The sequence below is a fragment of the Neophocaena asiaeorientalis genome, unplaced genomic scaffold (assembly GCF_003031525.2).
Source record: "Neophocaena asiaeorientalis asiaeorientalis breed wild unplaced genomic scaffold, Neophocaena_asiaeorientalis_V1.1 scaffold197, whole genome shotgun sequence".
Lineage (NCBI taxonomy): Eukaryota > Metazoa > Chordata > Mammalia > Artiodactyla > Phocoenidae > Neophocaena > Neophocaena asiaeorientalis.
In genome coordinates, this window is record NW_020174703.1 from 3,567,418 (window position 1) to 3,587,937 (window position 20,520).

The 20,520-nt window shown below is 38.4% G+C and overlaps 1 protein-coding gene across 2 annotated transcripts in view; it reads left to right on the top strand.

Annotated features, from left to right (window-relative positions):
* Positions 1-13,001: 13,001 nt before the first annotated feature.
* The window catches only part of CRYBG3 (crystallin beta-gamma domain containing 3), a 113,083-nt gene continuing 105,564 nt past the window's right edge, over positions 13,002-20,520 (top strand). The window contains exon 1 of one of the 2 annotated variants that reach the window (XM_024759205.1): positions 13,002-13,280. In XM_024759205.1, the coding sequence (XP_024614973.1) occupies positions 13,132-13,280 (149 nt within the window). In that variant the 5' untranslated portion in view covers positions 13,002-13,131. The remainder of the gene's footprint in view (positions 13,281-20,520) is intronic. The other variant, XM_024759206.1, reaches the window with a different exon arrangement.

Sequence of the window (20,520 nt, forward strand, 5' to 3'; positions counted from 1 at the left end):
TTGGGGTTGGGGGTACGAGGAGGAACTCTCCAAAATCCAGAGCTCCACACCAAGAAGACAACAATTTTAAATGTGCATTCACCTAAAAAACATCTTCAAAATACTTGAAGGAAAATTGACAGAGCTGAAAGAAATAGATCCACGATAATAGTTGGTACTTCAACACATCTCTGTTAATAAGTGATAGAACCTGTAAACAGATGATCAGCAAGGTTATAAGTGTCGTCAAACTGCTATATTGAAATGACATTTATAGAACAACACTCAATCCAACAGCATCAGAATAGTACTTTTTTTGAGTGTATAGGGAATGAATCATCAAGATAGACCATATCCTAGGTCATAAAACAAACGTTAATAGACTTAAGACAATTGAAACCATGCAAAGTATGTTCTCTGACCATGAAGGAATTAAATTATAAATCAATGACACATTTAAAAATCTCTAAACACTTAGGAATTAAACAACACATTTCTCAACAATCCATAGTTCAAAGAGGATAATTCAAGGGAAATCAGAAAATGTTTGTAACCAAACAAAATGAAAATGCACCATATCAAAATTTCTGGGATGCAACTAACAGCACTCGAAGGGAAATATATAGCATTAAATATATAGCATTAAATTAGAAAGAAATTATTTCAAGTCAATAATCTATGCTTCTATGTTAAGAAAATTGAAAAAGACAAGAAAATTAAACCTAAAGCAAACAGATCAAAAGACATAATAAAGATTAGAGCAGAAATCAATGATATTGAAAAACAATAGAGAAAAATCAATGAAACCAAAAGCTAGTTCTTTGGAACAAATAAACTACCATAGCTTTGAAAGGGGTTCTAGGCCTTGGATGGACCTTGCTTTGATTCACATATTCTCTTGTTTTCTGATCCTGATTTAGTTATTAGGTAAATCTCACTACTAGAAATAGAAAACACTTTATATGATAAAATCAGATTTTTGATGCAACCATGGGAGATTGAGGGATATTTTTCAAGGCCTTGACCAGCCATGTAAATCGAACTGTTCAGAAGATTGACTTAAGAACTGGAGACAGATAGTAAACAGCAGCATTGAACTATTTCTTATTCTGTGTTTTTGACAACTTGTTGTGTGTAAATATCTATGTAAATACACATGTATGTGTATGTATGTTTGAATCAGGACAGATTTAGGACTCTGAGAAGCTAGATAATTTTTCACAAAATTAATTTAAAAGAAGATTCTTTGTATTTCTACTTAGAAATTATAACTTATTAATACAAGTGATACCCTAAAGTTTCATAAAGCATTCATTCTCTGAAAAATACCAATACGTTTTAAGCTGTTAATGAGGTCTCCAAAATGTTTAAAATTTCATGCTTTTTGTTTCACATATGCACATTTTGGAAATCCTGGATGGTTATATTACAACAGTACTGATAATAAGTTTCATTTTCTGCTGTTAAATAAAGACCAAATGACATCATTTTGTACCCTATCCTAATATTTTACAGTAGGGTATGTAAAGAAAAGTGGGAGAATTGAGTAATCACAGTATTCACAATTATATAAACATGGCAAAATCAAAAGAACTTATCCATTCTAATCAATATTCCATTCACTTTGCAAATAAGTATAGTAAGAAGATCCTATCTTTCTATGTACCAACTTGCATGAGTTCATTTAGCCAATCAAAATAAGATATCAGGAATTAAAAATGGGTTCATTGATGGGACTTCCCTGGAGGTCTAGTGGTTAAGACTCTGTGCTCCCAATACAGGGGGCCCAGGTTCAATCCCTGGTCAGGGAACTAGATCCTGCATCCCACATGCCACAACTAAGAGCCCCCATGCTGCAACTAAAAGATCCCACGTGCTGCAACTAATACCCAACACAGCCAAATAAATAAATAATTTTTAAATGGGTTCATTGATAGCAAAGTAAAATAATGAAAATGATACTGAATGCAAATTATGATTCATTATGCCAATAATCAAATTGATAACAATTAAAATATGAAGAAGAGATATAATTTCTTCTCTCATGTCCCTCTTACAATCCATCAGCAAATCCTGTTTCAAAAACAAAATCCAGAATCTGACCTCACACCCCCTTCACTAGAATTTCTCTAGTCCATACCACCATAGCCTCCTGTCTGGACCTCTATATTCACTTCCTAGTCACTCCGCTTCCCTTCTACCTCAACAACAATGTTCTCCCTTTGCAGAAACCAGTGTCATTTTTCTTTTTAAAAAGTAAAACATATCACTCTCCTATTCTGAACCTTCCAGTAGCTCCCCATCACATGTAAAATAAAATCCAAAACTTTACCAGGGCTTACAAGGGTCCCTACCTCATGTGTGCCAGCTACATCTTTAGTCTCCTTCCCAATAATTTGCTGCACTTCAGCTTATTAGTCCTCAAATGAGCCAAGCCCATTCTCTTCTCAAGACCTTTGCATTTGCTCTTCCCTCTACCCAGAATACCTTTCCCTGGATCTTTGCATGTCTCACTCCATTTCATTCAAATCACTTCCTCAGAGGTTTCATCTCTAACTATCGTATTCAAACCAGCAAATTCACCCTCCTCTATTCTCTTCTCCTGCTATATTTTCCTTAAAGCACTTTATCATGACCTGATATTATTATATATATTTATGTATTCATTGTTGGTCTTTTACACTAGAACATAAATTTCACAAGTGCAGGGAATTTATTCACACCTTACATTCCAAGTGCCTAGGACACTGCATGGTATATATTGTGCCCATATTTGTTAAATGAATGAATATGTAAGCCAATATTATATGTAATTTTTGCCTGGTCCACAGATTTTGGGGGCATATTAAATAAATTTGGAATGTTAGAGAAGGGTTTTTTTTTTTAAATTTTATTGAAGTAGTCTTTATTTTTTTAAAACAGAAAAGAATAAAGAATAAAACAAGCAAAAACACCAATTATCCCTGTACCCAGAGAGTGTTTGTTAACATAGAGAAAAATTATACATACATAAGATTTTCCAAAAATTAACAGTACAGGAATGTAAATATTAAACAATGTCTCTCTTACCCACCTCCATGGTTTCCCCCCACCATCTCTCTCCCAAGAGATGTACCTATCACATATTTCTTATGTCCTTACAAAGAAAAGAAATTAAATTTTATGGCATATATAGATCCTTTGAAAATGTATACACCATATTGTTACTCTTTATCTTCCTTTAAAAATAAAATTAATAGTTAACTAAACTTACTGGCATTTTCCATATCATCTTATTCTTTTTAATGGCTGCATAGTTCTTTGTTCATATGTACCATTATTTGTCTAATTTGTCCCCTTAAACATCTCCATTTTTTCTACCACTTTTTGTATCATAAGCACTGTGGCAATGAATTTTTTTTCTTTGCTTAGTACTTGTAGATTTTTTTAAGTTTATTTTTTATACAGCAGGTTCTTATTAGTTATCTATTTTATACATATTACTGTATACATGTCAATCCCAATCTCCCAATTCATCCCACCACCAACACCCCCACTTTTACCCGCTTGGTGTCCATACATTTGTTCTCTACATGTGTGTCTCTATTTCTGCCTTGCAAACCGGTTCATCTGTACCATTTTTCTAGATTCCACATATATGCGTTAATATACAATATTTGTTTTTCTCTTTCTAACTTACTTCACTCTGTATCACTGTCTCTAGTTCCATCCACATCTCTGCAAATGACCCAATTTCGGTCCTTTTTATGGCTGAGTAATACCCCATTGTATATATGTACTACATCTTTATCCATTCGTCTGTCGATGGGCGTTTAGGTTGCTTCCATGACCTGGCTATTGTAAATACTGCTGCAATGAACATTAGGGTGCATGTGTCTTTTTGAAATTATGGTTTTCTCTGGATATATGCCCAGTAGTGGGATTGCTGGGTCATGTGGTAATTCTATTTTTAGTTTTTTAAGCAACCTCCATACTGTTCTCCATAGTGGCTGTATCAGTTTACATGGAATGTTAGTGAAGGTTAATATTTGATTATGTTAGTCTAAATAAAATATTAAATTATTCAGTGATTAGCTATTTTTTTTTTTTTTTTGCAGTATGCGGGCCTCTCACTGTTGTGGCCTCTCCCGTTGCGGAGCACAGGCTCCGGACGCGCATGGCCCATGGGCCCAGCCACTCCGCGGCATGTGGGATCCTCGCAGACCGGGGCATGAACCTGTGTCCCCTGCATCGGCAGGCGGACTCTCAACCACTGCGCCACCAGGGAAGCCCAGGACATCATTTTGAAAACATACTTTCAAATGATTCAGGGAATAAAAAAGTTCTTTGTACTATTCTTGTAGTTTTTCAATAAGTATGAAATAATTTCAAAATAAAAATTATCTTTAGATAAAAATAATTTTATACAAAACAGTAATATAGAATAAGTGGCATTTTACATAAGAAGAACCAGAATAGAATATAGTAGATTTGAGTAATTAATTTTCAATAAAGAAAGTCTAAAATTGTATAACATAAAAATCAACGGCCTGAATATGTTGACAACTGCAAACAGTATGGGAAATGTGAATATATTTATTATATGAGTTACAGATCTCTTGAAATTTGTAGATATACTATTAGACAATACAGCACTGCTGCCAATTTTTAGAGGAAAAAACCCACTTTAACCACTAATCATAAACATGGACCAGGTGACTTCCTGGATTTCACAACAGAAATAATAACAACCTGACAAGTTAGAGTGAATTCAGTGTAATAGCTGTGAGAAAGGTAATTTATACAAGAATGCCAAACAAATGTCAAACTGTTTGGTTCTTGTGTACACTTGATTTTGGTCCTAAATTAGATATTTGGTTAGTAGTAAGACTTCTCCATCCTGATTTACTGGTCTAACCTGTCTCAGTCAGTAATTGGCAGATATAAACTCAGATTATGTAAATCGAGTTAGGATCAGTGCAGCAGTTTCTCTACTTGCATATTTCTCATTCTTTATTATTGTCGTCTACTTTTTAATTATGCAATTATTTTAAAGAATGAAGCAAGTAGTTCACTTAAAGGTAGTTTCATATTAACATACCAAAGCCCTTGAATATCCTTATGTTACACATAGTATTTGATGATCCACAATGTAGTAGCACCCACTGACTGTAATGTCTCCTCACCAAATCAGATAGCAGATATTAATTATATGTCTATTGTTGGCCCAGTGTTGTATGCACTCCTGTTGGACTTTGATACTGCTTTCTGACAAGTATAACATTTATAATATAAATGTTTCAACAGGTGTTTTAACTGGTTGCGGTTGCAGGACTTTCTGATCCATGTTTCTGGAGCCTGATTTGTGAAATCTATCCCTGACCTCAAGTACAGCCTGCCCAAGTGATACAGTTAGACCCTTTCTTCTCCCCTTTTCCCATGTACGTATTTCTCACTTTTCAAATTTATCACACTGTCCTGTGGTTTGTAACTGTCACTTAGTTCTGTTCTCCTTTTTTGAGACAATGTCTTGAGGTGGATCACATTCGTATTCCAATCACCAAACGCAGGGCCTGGAACAGGTAGAATGTTTATTGAACAGGCAGAAGGCCATAAAATAACTTTGTAGATGGGATATTGTTTTTTGGTTTTTGGTTTTTCTTAATATATATTCCTCCCACCAACTTTCCTAATCGAGTTTGAGGCAGCTAACACTAGAAGAATGACTACTAGGTCAGTGATCTTGATTTAGACTCTATCTAGATCTTTATTTCAGAATTTTCCATTTTCTTATTTTTCGTTTTGTTTTGTCTTTCTGAAATGTAGACTGATTAATAAACTTTTCAGTAAATACTTAATTTTAAAAAATTTCTCTGTCTACCTTCCTTACCTACTAAGGAAGAGTTTTCCAGTAGCTACTTTTTAAATTTTATTAAAAGATGCTTTTTATTTCTAACCTAGATTGTGTTTTATTTAAACTGCAGAGACCACATATACCTACAGAATGTCTTTTAAGTGGTAGGAAAAGCTAGAATGAAAGTGGCAGAATTTAAGATGAATAAGTTAATTTCCATTCCCCTCAGACTGCGTATGGTTTATAAAGTTGTGGTGTGGTCAGCTCTTTCATTTGATGATGTACATGACTGATCATTTGAAGTGGAGTTCCTGTTGAACCAGATAGAAATGGAATCATCATTTCTGGAGTTACTTAAATTAAGACCAACTGTGAAATTGATAAAAACAATTTGTTCATTTGATTGTCTTCCAGACTTGATAATTCAAAGTCATATGTCAATATATTCACCTGTAGGAGAAATAAACCAAATGACTTATGATGGAAACTGACTACCCAAAAGTACTTATTTGGAGAGTTGAAAGAAAGAAAAGTAAAGTAGAAGATAGGATGCAGAAATGAATGAAACTTAAGAATGATTGTTAATATGAAATCAATTATAAGAATTAACTTTTTACTTTGATTCTGGAATCAAAATATTCCTATTGTAACTTCTTCTGTTTTACCTTTTTCTCATAGGTAACTCCTTTTACTATTTACCAATGAAAAGTTGATTGGAAGAGGTGAGGAAGGAATTCAGTTGCTAACACAGACTGATGGAAATATTTGATGTAGGCTGCTTTTGTTCATTATTTGCAAAACCAATTAAGTTACAGTTTGATAAATTTTTAGAAATTTTTCATAATGAAAGTGGAGGCATTGAGAATGTACTTACTTCATTTCTAAAAAATCAAAATTGTATCCTCTACAGTAACACTTGATTTTATAAGCTCCATATGGATTTTTAACTACATTTAGCAATATTTCTAAGTGAAATTTCATGAAAAATTTTTAATGATATTCTTATTTCATAACGGACTATGTAATATTTCCATAGGTAAGTATCAGTACTTCATCACTCCAGATTATAAACAAAGTGAATAGACATCTAGTCCATTCTATACAAAGAAAATTCATGTAAAGGAAATAATGCTAATCTCAATTTTAGATTAGGTAAAGTCCCCATTTGAAAACTGTGGCTTATCTTACGTGACAGCATGTATCATTTCCAGCTGCTTTCTCTCTCTAATCAAAACATTTGCTCACAATAACAGCTGCCTCTATGCCTTGCTTTTAAACCATTTGCAGCAAATCAAACTGGGAACATGTCCATAGTAAGAAAACTCAGGATTCTGGGATATGTCTGTTCTCCAACTTCAAAATAAAAAAAACAAGAAAGCTAATTCACAAACCAATTATCTTTTTCCTCTGAAGCTTTGTTTCATGAGCCCTAATAAACAAAATTTACAATAAACACTAAAATAGTACAGTCCAGAAATTTATAAACAATTGTTCTTTTCAAAATAAATCCATTTAAAATTGTATATCAGATATGTACAATACAGTGCATAACTTCCGTACTCATCAGTTATTTTGGGAAAACAATATAGGAACTGAGTTTTGCAAATAATAGTAAATTATTATTCTGAGCCATTATCTGTGTCATCTGTATGAAGCTGCATTACTAAAAGTTAATAGTCTACATATGACTTTATATTATAGATAGCTTTTGACTCAAACAAAAGATATATCAAACTGAATTGGTATGAATAACTATTTTGGAATAGATTTTATAATCTATGTTTGCCAAAGAAATCCTTCTTCTATTTATATACCCTTTAGAATACAATGGTTTGGTATTAGCAAATTTTGCACTGTTTTAGAAGAAAATATTTGATTGTTAATGTTATAATTTTTTAAAGCATTCATTTCTCTTCATAAGTATCATCATCAATTTCAAGGGAAGAAAAGAGTAAATGTAATTTAGGTCAGACTAACACATCTTAATTTAAGCATTAGAAGATGTGTGTTTGAAAGACGTCAATCTCCACATGTTCTGGAAATAAAAACCAGACAAACAATACAACAGAACTTCATGCATCCCATAGAAATCTGAATAACCAATTACTTAAAATTTTACCATCTGCTCTCATTGAAGCAGCAAGACTGAGGCATTTTCCCGTGTTACAAACCATGATAATCAGAATGTAACAGAATGAGAAATGCTAACATCATTTCCCCCCCTTCCTTATTTGCTGTTGTGTTTCTTAATGAAAACCTGGGCTATACAAAGGAAAGGGGAGGACGTTCCCCCGCCCCATCTCCTAACTGAGGGCTTATACCAAGTAATAGCTTTCTACTGCCCTGGGCAGCGTGACATTGCCTCATTTGGCCAGCTATTATTCTAGGAGGCAGCTAGTGAAGTGCCCCGATCCATCTGCTTGCTTTTCATGGGCTGGTGCTTTCCTTGATGTTGACAGCTGTCTTAGTATTCCTGGGCCACCTGCCACATAGTAAATACTGTGCTCCAACATATATACAGAAGCTTATCCCTCTGGTGGACTGTTTAGAACAAAAAGCTTAACATTTCTAAACTACACTTGCATCTTTGTTGAAATGCTTCAGAGTCAGCACTTTGTCTTTTCTCATACTTTTGAGGGACACAGTGCTTATGCATTGGGAATGGTAGTTCAGTTACAGTGTGATGAACTTCAGCTTTTCTCAAACACCAAATAAGTATTGAATTGCAGACCTTTTGTGGAAGTCATGGTGGTCACAGGAGGCAGAGGGGAAAAAAGTTATCTCCTCTAGTGAGCCCTCCTGGAACCTTGTAGACTAGGTTGGGGTCCATCCTATTTATACCCATAGAAAGATTTTCCCTGTCCTATCTGCTTTGCTCCTCCGTTTACCCCATCAAACTTGCTCCTTGAGGGAAAGCACTGGTTTTTATTCATCACTGTATCTCTAAGAATGAGTGTGTATCTGACACATGGTTGGCACTCAAGGACAGATCAAGGTTTTAAGGTATGTGAAGATTTTTGCAATTTCTCTTTAAAGAGAAAGATTTAAAATTAAAAATAAAAATTAGATATAAAAGTGAATGAAGCCCACGTGCCTAGAGCCCGTGCTCCGCAACAAGAGACGCCACCGCAATGAGAAGCTCGTGCACCGCAACAAAGAGTAGCCCATGCTCGCCACAACTAGAGAAAGCCCGTGAGCAGCAACGAAGACCCAATGCAGCCAAAAATAAATAAGTAAAAATGTTTTAAAGTGAATGAAAAAATAAATCATACAAATTACCAATTTTAAAAGGTTGACTAATACTACAAATATCACAAAGTCTAGAAAAACAGTATTTTTTCCAGTAACTGCCTGGTATACCTCTATAATATTTTTTTCTTATACTTTTGTTGGTATACTCTTTGATAGCATTTCATGTGACAATGATTTTCTAGTGTCATTTTCTGTACATATAATGGAAAGAGAATTCAGTCTTTCCTCAAATTTGATTGAGTGTATTTATTATTGATAGAAGGGCCAGGTAAACATACAACACTATACACTCACATACACATTCATTGTTTGTGGTATTGCTACAGGTTTTTGCCCTACAAACAAAAATTCTGAAAAATTCTATTTTACATGATTTTCATTAAAAAAAAGTTTGCTGAATTTAGAATTATAAAAATTATATACACTCCATTATTGAACATATTACTGTTATGAGAGAAATTACATCAATTAGAAGTGATTCTTTCTGTTTTGGTTTTGTCTTCTGATGCCTGAAATAATTTTCTACAACTCACCTTTTGCTGTTGTACATTTTGAATCTTGTTTCACCTCCACTACCCACACATATTTTCAGTGTTAGGGGAATTAGGATGTGTTTATGTAGTGATAATGTATCCTGGGTGTAATGCTTGGTGAGTTGCACAATGGACAAATTGGAATTTAAGCAGTAACAACTATTCTTTGGAGAAGCTGACAACCAAAAAAATATATCCTACTAAATCCAAACTAAATGTATCCCCAGCGCAAATTTCCCAGCAGATCCCAAAGTGCCCCCAGTAACTCCAATACCAGCTGACTCTAGGCATAAGGTGATGGAGGGAAAATCCAAGTGGAAAGAGATTGTGGTCTTAATTGCAGTTTAAATATTTGCTTTTGTAAATTTCATAAACACACACGACCAAGTGATCACATTCCTGAGTTCACACTGGAAGAGACCGTACCAGTGGGATGCCCTGAAGCTTCAGCTTCATCAGCTTCACAGTAAATGTGCTTCTACTGCAGATACGCATTAAATGTCTTCAGAAAAACCGAATGAACAAATGAAGGCAACTGTGCTAAATTAGCATCTCTAAGATCCTTACAACTCTAAAATTCAACTTTTTTACAGACTTCCTAACGTAATCTTAGAACTTAGTATTCAGAAATTTGTTATCATGAGTTTAGAATATAAGAATGGAGGACATCTAGGAACTGATAAGTACTTGAAAAGTAAATAAATTAAAATTCAGGAATCATTAATTTATGGTTTTAAGCTAATTTTTCATAGACGAAGTTTGCCTTAATGGAGGCAGGACACCATGTATACTTACCTTACAATTCATTTAAATGCTTTGTTCTACCACAGGCTGGAGATTAGAATATCGTTAGACATTGTTTCCTTTCCTAGTTGCTTTTGAGGAAAAAAATATATATATAAATATTTATAAAATATAAATATTTATATATATATATATCATGGGTCTGTATTGGACCAACTGTTCATTTTAGGGGCCTCTAATAACACTTATATTATCTTATACCTTTGCAAGCTGTTTATTAATAGAAGGGATTCTAGCTGGATGAACATTAGCATTATTTCTACTACATATACTATCACCACCAATACTATAAAAAGTTTCTATATGAATGAAGGACTTTACCCATCATGATTCTCTGCCTTCTCATTTACCAAGGATAGTGGTTATTGAAAGAATATGACTATCACAGCATTTTCCTTGACAACTATTTTTTAGAGAAATTCCTTTCTTTAAAAAAAAGCATTATTAGATAAAACCATAACTCAGTAATAAATCTTACTGTGCCCAGTAAGTTTTTATCCCCAGAAAGACTTCCTGAAAATCTACCCTCTGGGTAGGTATTAGGGTGTAGGGCTTGCTTTGGTCAGTCCAGTACAGTACAAGTGGTGGACACATCTGGTCGTTATTTAACATTCCTTTGGGGAGATTAATTCTCTAGCCCTTCTAGCTGGAGGGAATGGTTTGCTTCATACTCTCTTTGCTTTCATATTCTCTGGGCTTTCTGGTAAGCTGGCCTTTAATGGAGATTCTTCCCTAAAATAATAAGGCTCGAATTGGGAATTTTACTTGTCTTATTCTAGTGTATTAATCTAACTTTTCCCTTTTTTCTCACACTCACAGAGAGGGAAGAAAGATTTGCAAAAGAGAAGGTGCTGACTAGCACTTTTGATCCCAGACGATTCCAATCTTGAGGGACCATCTGGGATGAACCCAGCAGAAGGAAACTAGACTGATTTGACTTTGGTAGGTTAAATTGAGCCAGAACAAATTAGGGTGAGTGGCTTTGGGCTCTGCTGCAGTTAGTAGGGGCTGGAGTGCTTCTGCGAGGCAGCTGTGGTGTGGCAGGGAGGCTCAACAGCCATCAGCTGGTGTTGAAATGACCTGGGGTGTATAGCCATCCAATCGGCTCATCAGCAACCTTCTCCTCCTCCAGGACTCCAAAGCAAGAGCGGGGGTGACCCCAGGGTACCTTTCTGCCCCTCCCCCAAGTCAAAACTGCCTTGGACATTTCATTTTTATCTCATTTACTTGTATAACATTTTCAGTGAACAGGTATAGGATGTTCACTTTTCTGATTTCTACACCCTCACAGGGGCAGCTTAGCTTTAAAACAAAACACCTGTGGTGTATGGGCCCCTTGATATTCTCTCTACTAGCCACTAGGGTATAAAAAACTAAAAAAAAATATCGTGCTACTATATTAGTGAAATAAGTCAGACATAGAAAGACAAATACTACACTATATGGATTCACTTATATTGATGCACCTAAAAACGTCAAATCCATAGAAGCAGAGAGTGGAAAGGAGGTTGCCGGGGGCTGGAGATGAGGAAACAGGGCGGTATTATTCCAAGGGTACAAAGTTGATGTTACATAAGATGAGTAAGTCTCCTAGAGTTCTACTTACAGCACAGTGCCTATAGTTCACAATACTGCATTGTATGCTTAAAACTTTGCTAAGAGGGCAGATCTTACGTCATAAGTGTTTATAATAATAATAAATAAGAGGGTGGGAGGGAACTTCTGGAGGTGATGGATGGTTTTATGGCATAGATTGCCATGATGGTTGCATGGTGTATATTTATTTTCAAACTCATCAAGTTGCATACATTAATTATTACAGCTTTTTGTATGTAACTTTAAAAAAAAACTAAGAAAATCCAAACCAGTGTATTTAGACATATTTAAAAGCAAATCTTAAGGACCTTTTTTGGTCTCCAGATTTCAGTGACGTCTGTGTAATAACTACAAAATATTTGTTCCAGCATTTACAAGTTTGAATTACACACTTGTTTTTGATCAGTGACGTTTTGCAAGAGGGTTCGCCGGGGAGTAGTATGTAACACGGAGTGTGAGAAATACCAAAACACATCTGGGTTAGGGTAAGTTACTCCACACAGTAGTAAGCCAGCCGAACAAGAAACGAGTTGTTGACAGATCTAGACCAGGCACCTACGGAGCCCTCCACCTCTAAGACTCGGCCACGGGGTAACCTCATCTTCTGCAGCCCCGGGTAGCTGTTTTAGGAACAGCTGTTCGTTAGCTGAAAGGCAGCCCAGGCCATTCTGGTACCGCAGTTTACCAGGTGTGTTCACAGACTTTAGTTCATGAACTTCTTTCAAAAGTCTGAAAACTGTTCCGTCCATTGGCTGGAAGATAGAAAAACAAATCAGTAATAGGAAGGAAAATTTGAGCGAAAAGACAAACGGGCTGGAGCTCGTTTGGGCGGGAATCCCGGAGCCGGGCGTAGCGGGGTTCCCCGTCCCCACGGGTCTCAGGCCAGCGCCGGCAGCGAGGACCCGGCCGGCGGTGGCGGACGGCCGCGGGGCCCGGGCTCGGGGCGGTGCCGCGGCCTCTGGCTCCATCGTGCCCGCGCTTCTCCTGCCGGAGATGGACTGAGCCGCACCGCCCGCCTGCCCGCGCCGAGTCAGTCCTGCCCTCGCCGGGTCCCGCGGCGCCGGTCTCAGGGCGCAGGACACCATCTCACGCGTTCCCCGGGGACGGCCGCGGACCGGCTGCCGCGCCGGGGAGATGTCCGGCGGCCGGAGGAGGGGCGGAGCCCCCTGGCACAGCTTCTCCCGGTTCTTCGCTCCCCGAAGCCCTTCCCGGGACAAGGAAGAGGAAGAGGAGGAGAGGCCAGGGACAAGCCAGCCGCCCGCGCCGGGCCGGGGCGCAGCCAGGTGGGAGCTGTGGGGGGGACGTCGGGGGGCCCTGCGCCGACTCGCGGGACGGGGGGCTCCTGGCCCCGGTGTCCGCAGCCAGCCGCTCTCGGCCAGGCTGCGCTCGCCACTTTCTGTTCCTCCATTGCTCAACTTTCGTCCTTCTCGCCCAGTTCTCGTGCCGCATCGCTTGGTTTGTTAAATCCGGGTGAAGTTCTTGACCCGAGGCCGCGCCAGCCCGCGGGGCGCTCTGCCTCCCCACCTCCCCTCCCCGGATGTGATTCGGTTCCCGTCCCACAGTCGCGTCTGCTCTCCAAGTTCTGCGGCAAAAGCGAGTTCCCCGGCGTCCTGCCGACAGTAATGGGAAACAGTTGTGAGCCCAGCCATCCGCCCGGGCAAAGAGGGCGCGATCCGAAAACCACTTCTGTGGGAAAGGTGACGCTTTGGAGCGCCACCCCCTTGGCTGGGATTTTACCATTTTATTCATAGTTTCTCAAAATGATTTTTTTTTAAAAAAAGAATGGTGATGCTGAGTTCCCAAGACTCCATCAAAATATAAAACCCTCGCTAGGCTTATTTAACGTTGCCTGACATTTAGATGATGCCGTCCTTCTTCCCCATGTCTCTTCGGAAACATCTGCCTCAAGTTCCCAGGCAGATTCCAGAAACCAGGACTCGAGCTGTCTTGGTTTCAGTAATGAAAACTTGCCCCTTCTCTGCAGTCCTTTTTCCTTCTCCACCTGCTGCTGTAAAATCGAAATTAAAAAAAAATAATTCATGTCTAATAAAACTACCTATTCCTGAGTCCTTTCATCTGAGTCCCGAGGGAGGAAGAGGGGTTAAGTGATATACAACTCGCTGTTTTAAACTTCTGATGGCAAGAGAGGGTTACTGCTCCGTCTTCCCCCAAATTGCACTAGAAGATCACTCATGTGATTGGAAGGACGCTCTCCAGAAAGCTGTGTTTATTTCAGATGTTAAAGCCTTCGTGGACGGCTTCAAAGAAAAATGGATAGGAAACAGAACTGTAACTGTGACTGAGCTGATTACATCAATATTCATTCAGGTCTTGTGATTTGATTCTAGTTGTTTATGTGTTCCTCAGTTTCCCTATTTGTGAAACATTTCCATTTTGACCATCTGTTAATAAAATGCCACATCTTTCCAAGAAAGCTCCTATATAATATTTGGAAAACTTCTCCTGGGAAGCTTTAGCTATTATTGCCCTGTTAAGAGAAAATTTTAAATTCAGAGTTACACAGTAGTTAAAAATAGTTTTGAAGTCTGACAGGGCTCAACCAGAATGTCTGAATGCTGGTGTGGGCAGACAGCCTGTGGTGCCTGCCATCACTGTAACAGCACTAACAGTCTTGGATAATATGGAGGCACTGTTTAAAAGAAATCCCAAGTAGACTCAGCAAAAGTTGGAAACTTGTGTCAGTGTTAGCAGGGAATAGGCAGGCCAATTTCAGGTTTATATCAGAATTGTCCTGAAACCCTGCCTGCTGCCCTGCCCTCTTTGGGCTTTTTAGGCACTTCTCAAATCTCTTTTCTCTCTGGAGCTAACCACTACAGCAACTTGTCTCTTGTCTTCTTACCACTCCTCCATTCTCATCTCCAGAGAGGCACACACTGTGGCTTTTTGACAATGAGAAATTTAATTGTGCTTATATGAACACTAATTGTGTCCTTATCTTTTTTAGAACTTGCCAGATGTTAAGGGGATAACAGATAATCCTTTGTGTGGGTGTTTTACCTTTTAAATGAGTTTAAATCTTTCTTTTCAAGGATATAAACGGACACAAAGGTTTATTGAAAGTTTAATGAAACTAACGGAAACAATGTCCTAGTAACACAGCACCTGGTGTTAACAAGATTGGAAACAGAATTGCGGTTTGTCACTGTGATCTTATTTCAAAATGAAGGGGGTTTTGGCTGTTTATTTTTAGAGGCAGTAAAAGCTTTTGGTTTTATTGGGAGCCTAGTTTACCTTTTGTACTGGTGATTTTAGATGCAGGGGAGTCCATTCGGACACGAGGGGCTTGGTGTGGGAGGGATGTAAAGATGACTGAGAAAAAGGTCCTTTCTCTCAAGGAACTGGGAGAAGGGAAAAAGACCACTTGAAAACAGTCATCCTACCATCTATGGTGTGTCTGGCCCATTACAATTGACAGAGTACTTTTAATAATATTACACTTTGAGGTTGGACAGACCTGTACGATCAGTATTTTCATTTTACTACAAGAAACAGTTAAACTTCCCCAAAGTCACACAGCTGCTTTTCAGTTAGTGAACAAGTATTAAGTCCTATGCAGTGCCTGCAACTCTGAGCCCCCTTAACATACATTAAGGATTAATCCCTGCATTCTGACTTTTCCATGTACTCAAAACAAAATGCATTCTCTCAAACTTGGATTGTATAGTCTCTGTTTCTGCACTTCCAGTGTTGGCCTACGTGAATTTTGTGATGTAACTGTGTGTGTACAAACACAAATGGGACATAAATTCCTTAAGAATTCCTTAACAATTTCTTAAGAACAGAATTAAAAATTAAACACAAACGTAACCTCAAGACCAATAAAAGTAAAATTTACAGCATTATCCTAACAGCTGTTTTTTGGCTACTCACAAAATGCATATAGTACCAACTGGGACAAACACAAGTTTTTTGGGGGTTGCTAGGACTCTAGCACTGTGTACCATGCCATGACTCAGGTGGTCCAATATTTCCCTATTTGAACCATAGGAAAACTTTTGCTTTTATGGTGTGCTGTTAAGTTATTTGGGCATCATTTGCTGTGAACACATCCTTTATATATTGTGTTCACTGCTGTTCTCATTAACCTTCAGCAGTTAAAGAAGGCCTGTTTGCATCAACACTGTTGTATATGGGAATTCAGGTGTTGGCAATGGAATTACATTTCAGTACTTATGTCTTAGGTGGTTGACCAGATCCAGGAAGTGTTTATATTAATTTGTTTTAGGAGTTATAGAGATGAAAACTGCAACTGAATTCAATTCACTGCTATAATGTTTAGCCCAGTTTATAAGCATGCAGTGAATGGACTCATTAGAAGTGATAGGGGAGAGCAGGGAGGGCTTCATGGTGGAGGTGGTTTTACCTGGGCCTTCAAGGCACTGGTGTTTTCCACAGGTAGAGAATTTAGCCACGAAGAGAGAAATAGGGAGTGGGTCTTCTAGGCTGAGCAAAAGCCTTCAGAGGTTATGATCTCTTGGGGGCTGTATACATTAGTGGGGCAGAGTGAAAGAGGCGTTAAGAAAGCTAGATTTAGTGCTGGGTCATAAAGAGCGTTTGGCTCTCAATTTAAAGCCTAGAGAATTTTTGTGAAGGTCTTTCAAACAGATACTGCTAAACTGAAATTTGGAGGATACCTGCCTTCTAATTTTCCCCACTTTGAGCAGATGATTGCTCAGTTTTGTTTCTTTGCTATATCGCACATGATGGACGTGTTTAAAATGAGCTCCGTACAGTGTTCGTAAACTCGGGAGGGGGATAGTAAGGCGAGAACAGCATTTATTCAAGGGCCCACTGTGCACTTCCTCCCGGGCTGGGTACTTTTACTTGCATTGTCTCATTTAAACGTCACCCTCAGCCTGGAAGGTTGGTATGCTTATCACTATTCTGATAGTTGAGCACACTGAAGACGATAGGGTTCTTAGGCGTGGACACTGTTGGCATCTTGGGTGGGACAATTCTTTGTTGAACTGGGCTCTCCTGTGCTTTGCAGGACATTTGGCATCTGTAGCCCCACCCGCTAATTGCCAGCTGCATCCTCCGGTCATTGGGAGAACTCGAAACACCTCCACCCGGGTGGGTGGTAGGGAGAGTGATAGCACTCCCAGTGGAAAACGATTTACTCCAAATCATGACAGGAGTAAGTTTCAGGGGTGAGATTTGAAATTGGGTCTCTCTGACTCAGAAGCTCTGATTCTTTTTCCACACCGTTCTGCCCGCCACCCTGCTGAACTGTGCTCCTTCAAAATACATCTGAGTATGTAAGTCAGTTGGACCTTTATTCCGGAATGGGTAACGCTGTGGCCCATTTCACATACACTCTTTTTGGCTGTTCCTTTGAGCCTCCCCATATAGTGCTATTGATAGAAGGTAAGACAGGATCACTAGACCCAAGGCAGGGCTGTGTCCCATCTTGGTGTCCCCTTTACCTAGCTCAGGTGAGGGAGTGAATCTCTTGATCGAGCATTAAAGCACTTACTACTGGCTTTAAGCGAGGGTTAGTGCACTCCTACCCTTAAAGTGGGCATTTTGAAACATGGGGGGACCATAAAGCTCTCTAGACAGAGTGTTTGGCTATTGATTTAAAGTTTAGAGAATATTTGCTTTTCACCATGGCTGAGTGTGATTGATAAATGGGTAGAGCCAGGATGCTAATGAGTTGTAGTGCAGGATATAGTCTCATAAAAAATGTCAATAATGCCCCTGATACCAGCATGAGAACTGTTGGCCTTCAAGTTAAATGTTGACCACAGCATCAGTTATGTAAGGAAAAGGAGCTTTGTTCTCCGAATTTTTATAATGATTGCATTTTCATTGATTTGAAAGCACTATAGAGAATAATTGATAACTAGTTTAGTGGAATAAGAGATACCTATGTGGTGTTGAAGGACCACATCTGTAGTTCATGCCTGCAGCCATAAAGATGACTGGGGGCTTCCCTGGTGGCGCAGTGGTTGAGAGTCCACCTGCCGATGCAGGGGACACGGGTTCGTGCCCCGGTCCGGGAGGATCCCATATGCCGCGGAGCGGCTGGGCCCCTGAGCCATGGGCGCTGAGCCTGCGTGTCCGGAGCCTGTGCTCCGCAACGGGAGAGGCCACAACAGTGAGAGGCCCGCGTACCGCAAAAACAACAACAAAAAAGTCAGCATGCCAAGTAAGCGGAAATCCTTATACAAAATGGCTTGGTGTTGATAGAGAAATAAGTTGAAGTTTTGTGACCAGAAATAACTAATTCTTAATGTTTATTTGTCATTTGTGAAGGCCAAGTACTGGTACAACTCCAGCAGGATTACCTCTCAGTGTTTAACCGCTGGGGGTATGTAATTGGAAATATCCCAAAGCAGCGAAACAACTGTTTGCTTAGTCAAGTGTTTCTTTTTGCCTGACAGCTTAATGATGACAAAACTAAACTACCCTTAACCGGGAGATTGGGATTGAAACATATATACAGTAATATGTATGAAATAGATAACTAATAACCTGCTGTATAAAAAATAAATAAAATTCAAAAATTCAAAAAAAACAAAAACCTAAACCATCCTTAATTGAGGCCCTAATAAGATCCAAGCCCTATGGTTGGGGCTTTAAACATATACATTCACTTAATCCTCAAAGCAACCTTATGAGAGAGGAGTCTTTACTCCATTTTACAGATAACATAATTTAAGGCTTGGAAAGGTCCAATAACTAATCAAAAGTGTCAACATCTTGTGGTAGAGTAAAGAGTCGAATTCTCCTTCCTGAATTCAAAGCCTACAGCATTATGTGACTACATCCCCTGCTTAACTTGGGAAGACCCAAACAGAAGGCAGGCCTTAGAAAATGGTACTGAATGGCAATAAAAGACAATGGCATGCAGCTGGATGTCTGTCCAGATGGCCTGGATCAGTGCTCTGTACAATAAAGAATTTATGGTCCTGGAAGTTGAGAGAGGAAAATATATGCACTTATACAACTTATAAATTTATATTTGAACACGTAAAAAGAGTCAATCTCCTTCGGAAAAGATACAAATTAAGACTAGCAAGATACCATACTCCAACTGTTTGATAATCAAAACTTGAGTTTGTTGGGAGGAACTCTCATACACTACTAGCGGGAGTGTAAATTGACACGCCACTTTGGAGGGCAATTTGACAAGTTGTATCAGTATTACACATTCACATATTCTGATTTAACAGTTCCCTTCTAGGGATTCCATTGGCTGTATACAGTTTGCAAACAGACCAAAAGTTGCCTCTACAAGTTTAGTCATTGCAGTGTTGTTTTAATTAGCAAGAGATGAAAACTAAAGTGTAATCCCATCAATAGTGGACTAATTGGTAAATCATGGTATATCCATGTGGTGGAATATTACACAGCTGTCAAAAGAATGATATAGCTTTTTATATACTGATAAGAAAATGTCTCTTAGATACATTAAGTAAAAAATAAAAAAAGCAAGATACAAACCACTGTGTGTAGTATGCTCCTGTTTGCATATGAAAATGGGGAGGTATGAAAAAAGTCTGTTACTAGTGTTGTGTGGTTCTAACATTTTCTAACATCTCTGTGGTTCTGACATTTTCATCAGTTGATTTGAAAACCTCACCAATGTTTTAACAAGAATTCATTTGGTACCACTTGTGCCAGGCCCTGTACTAGCCTCTGGGAATCCAGTGCAACATGGTCTTTGGTTCAAAACACTCCTGCAGTTTTGTGGGGAAGGCAGACATAGCACAAATCTTTCTTTCCCTCTTAAAATAAGTACCAAGGTGTCTCACAGGGCTGTGGAGGATTTAACAGGTGTAGGCCCATTCTTGAGACTCTCTTCTTAGAGGAAACGGTTTTAGTCTCGTTTAAGCTGTTTCTTCTGGCCTTTCTGTGCATGTGTCTATTTACTATTCTTTCTTGATTTGTAAACTTTAGACAGTTTATATTGATTTCTGATGATGGTAGATGAGGACTTAGCTATTTTACACCTCTTCCCACTTCCCTTTATTCATTCAGTCAAAATAAGTGTTATAATTTTGGGACTAAATCAGAAGTCAACCTTTCCATGTACATAAAATACAGTTTTGTTTAGAGTAGTACAACATGCTTTTGAAGGAGCACACCTTTTTTTATTTTCTTTATGACAAGTAGCGCAAATGGTAGTGCCAGAAATGACATGAAAATAGTATTTGAATGCTCTCACAAATACTAATTTTGTGTGATTTCTACATGATGTGTTAGAAATTTCTCCTTTACTCTTTGTACTAAAATTTATACAAAACATGGATGCTACCTTAGTGGCAGATCATAATTTTTTATAACTGCCATGCTTCTTATGACAAGGAATAAAATACTTTGAATTTTAAAGTTTGATAACTGGGAACAGGTTGGGTGAGGTGTAAACTCTCAGCTTTTTATTGTCTTTGTTGTCAAAGCACAAAGGATCATACCCTGGCTGGAGGGGTGGCATTGTGCTGTATTAGTCAAAGCTGAAAATATGTATGGTAATTTTTTTTTTTTTTTTTTTTTCGG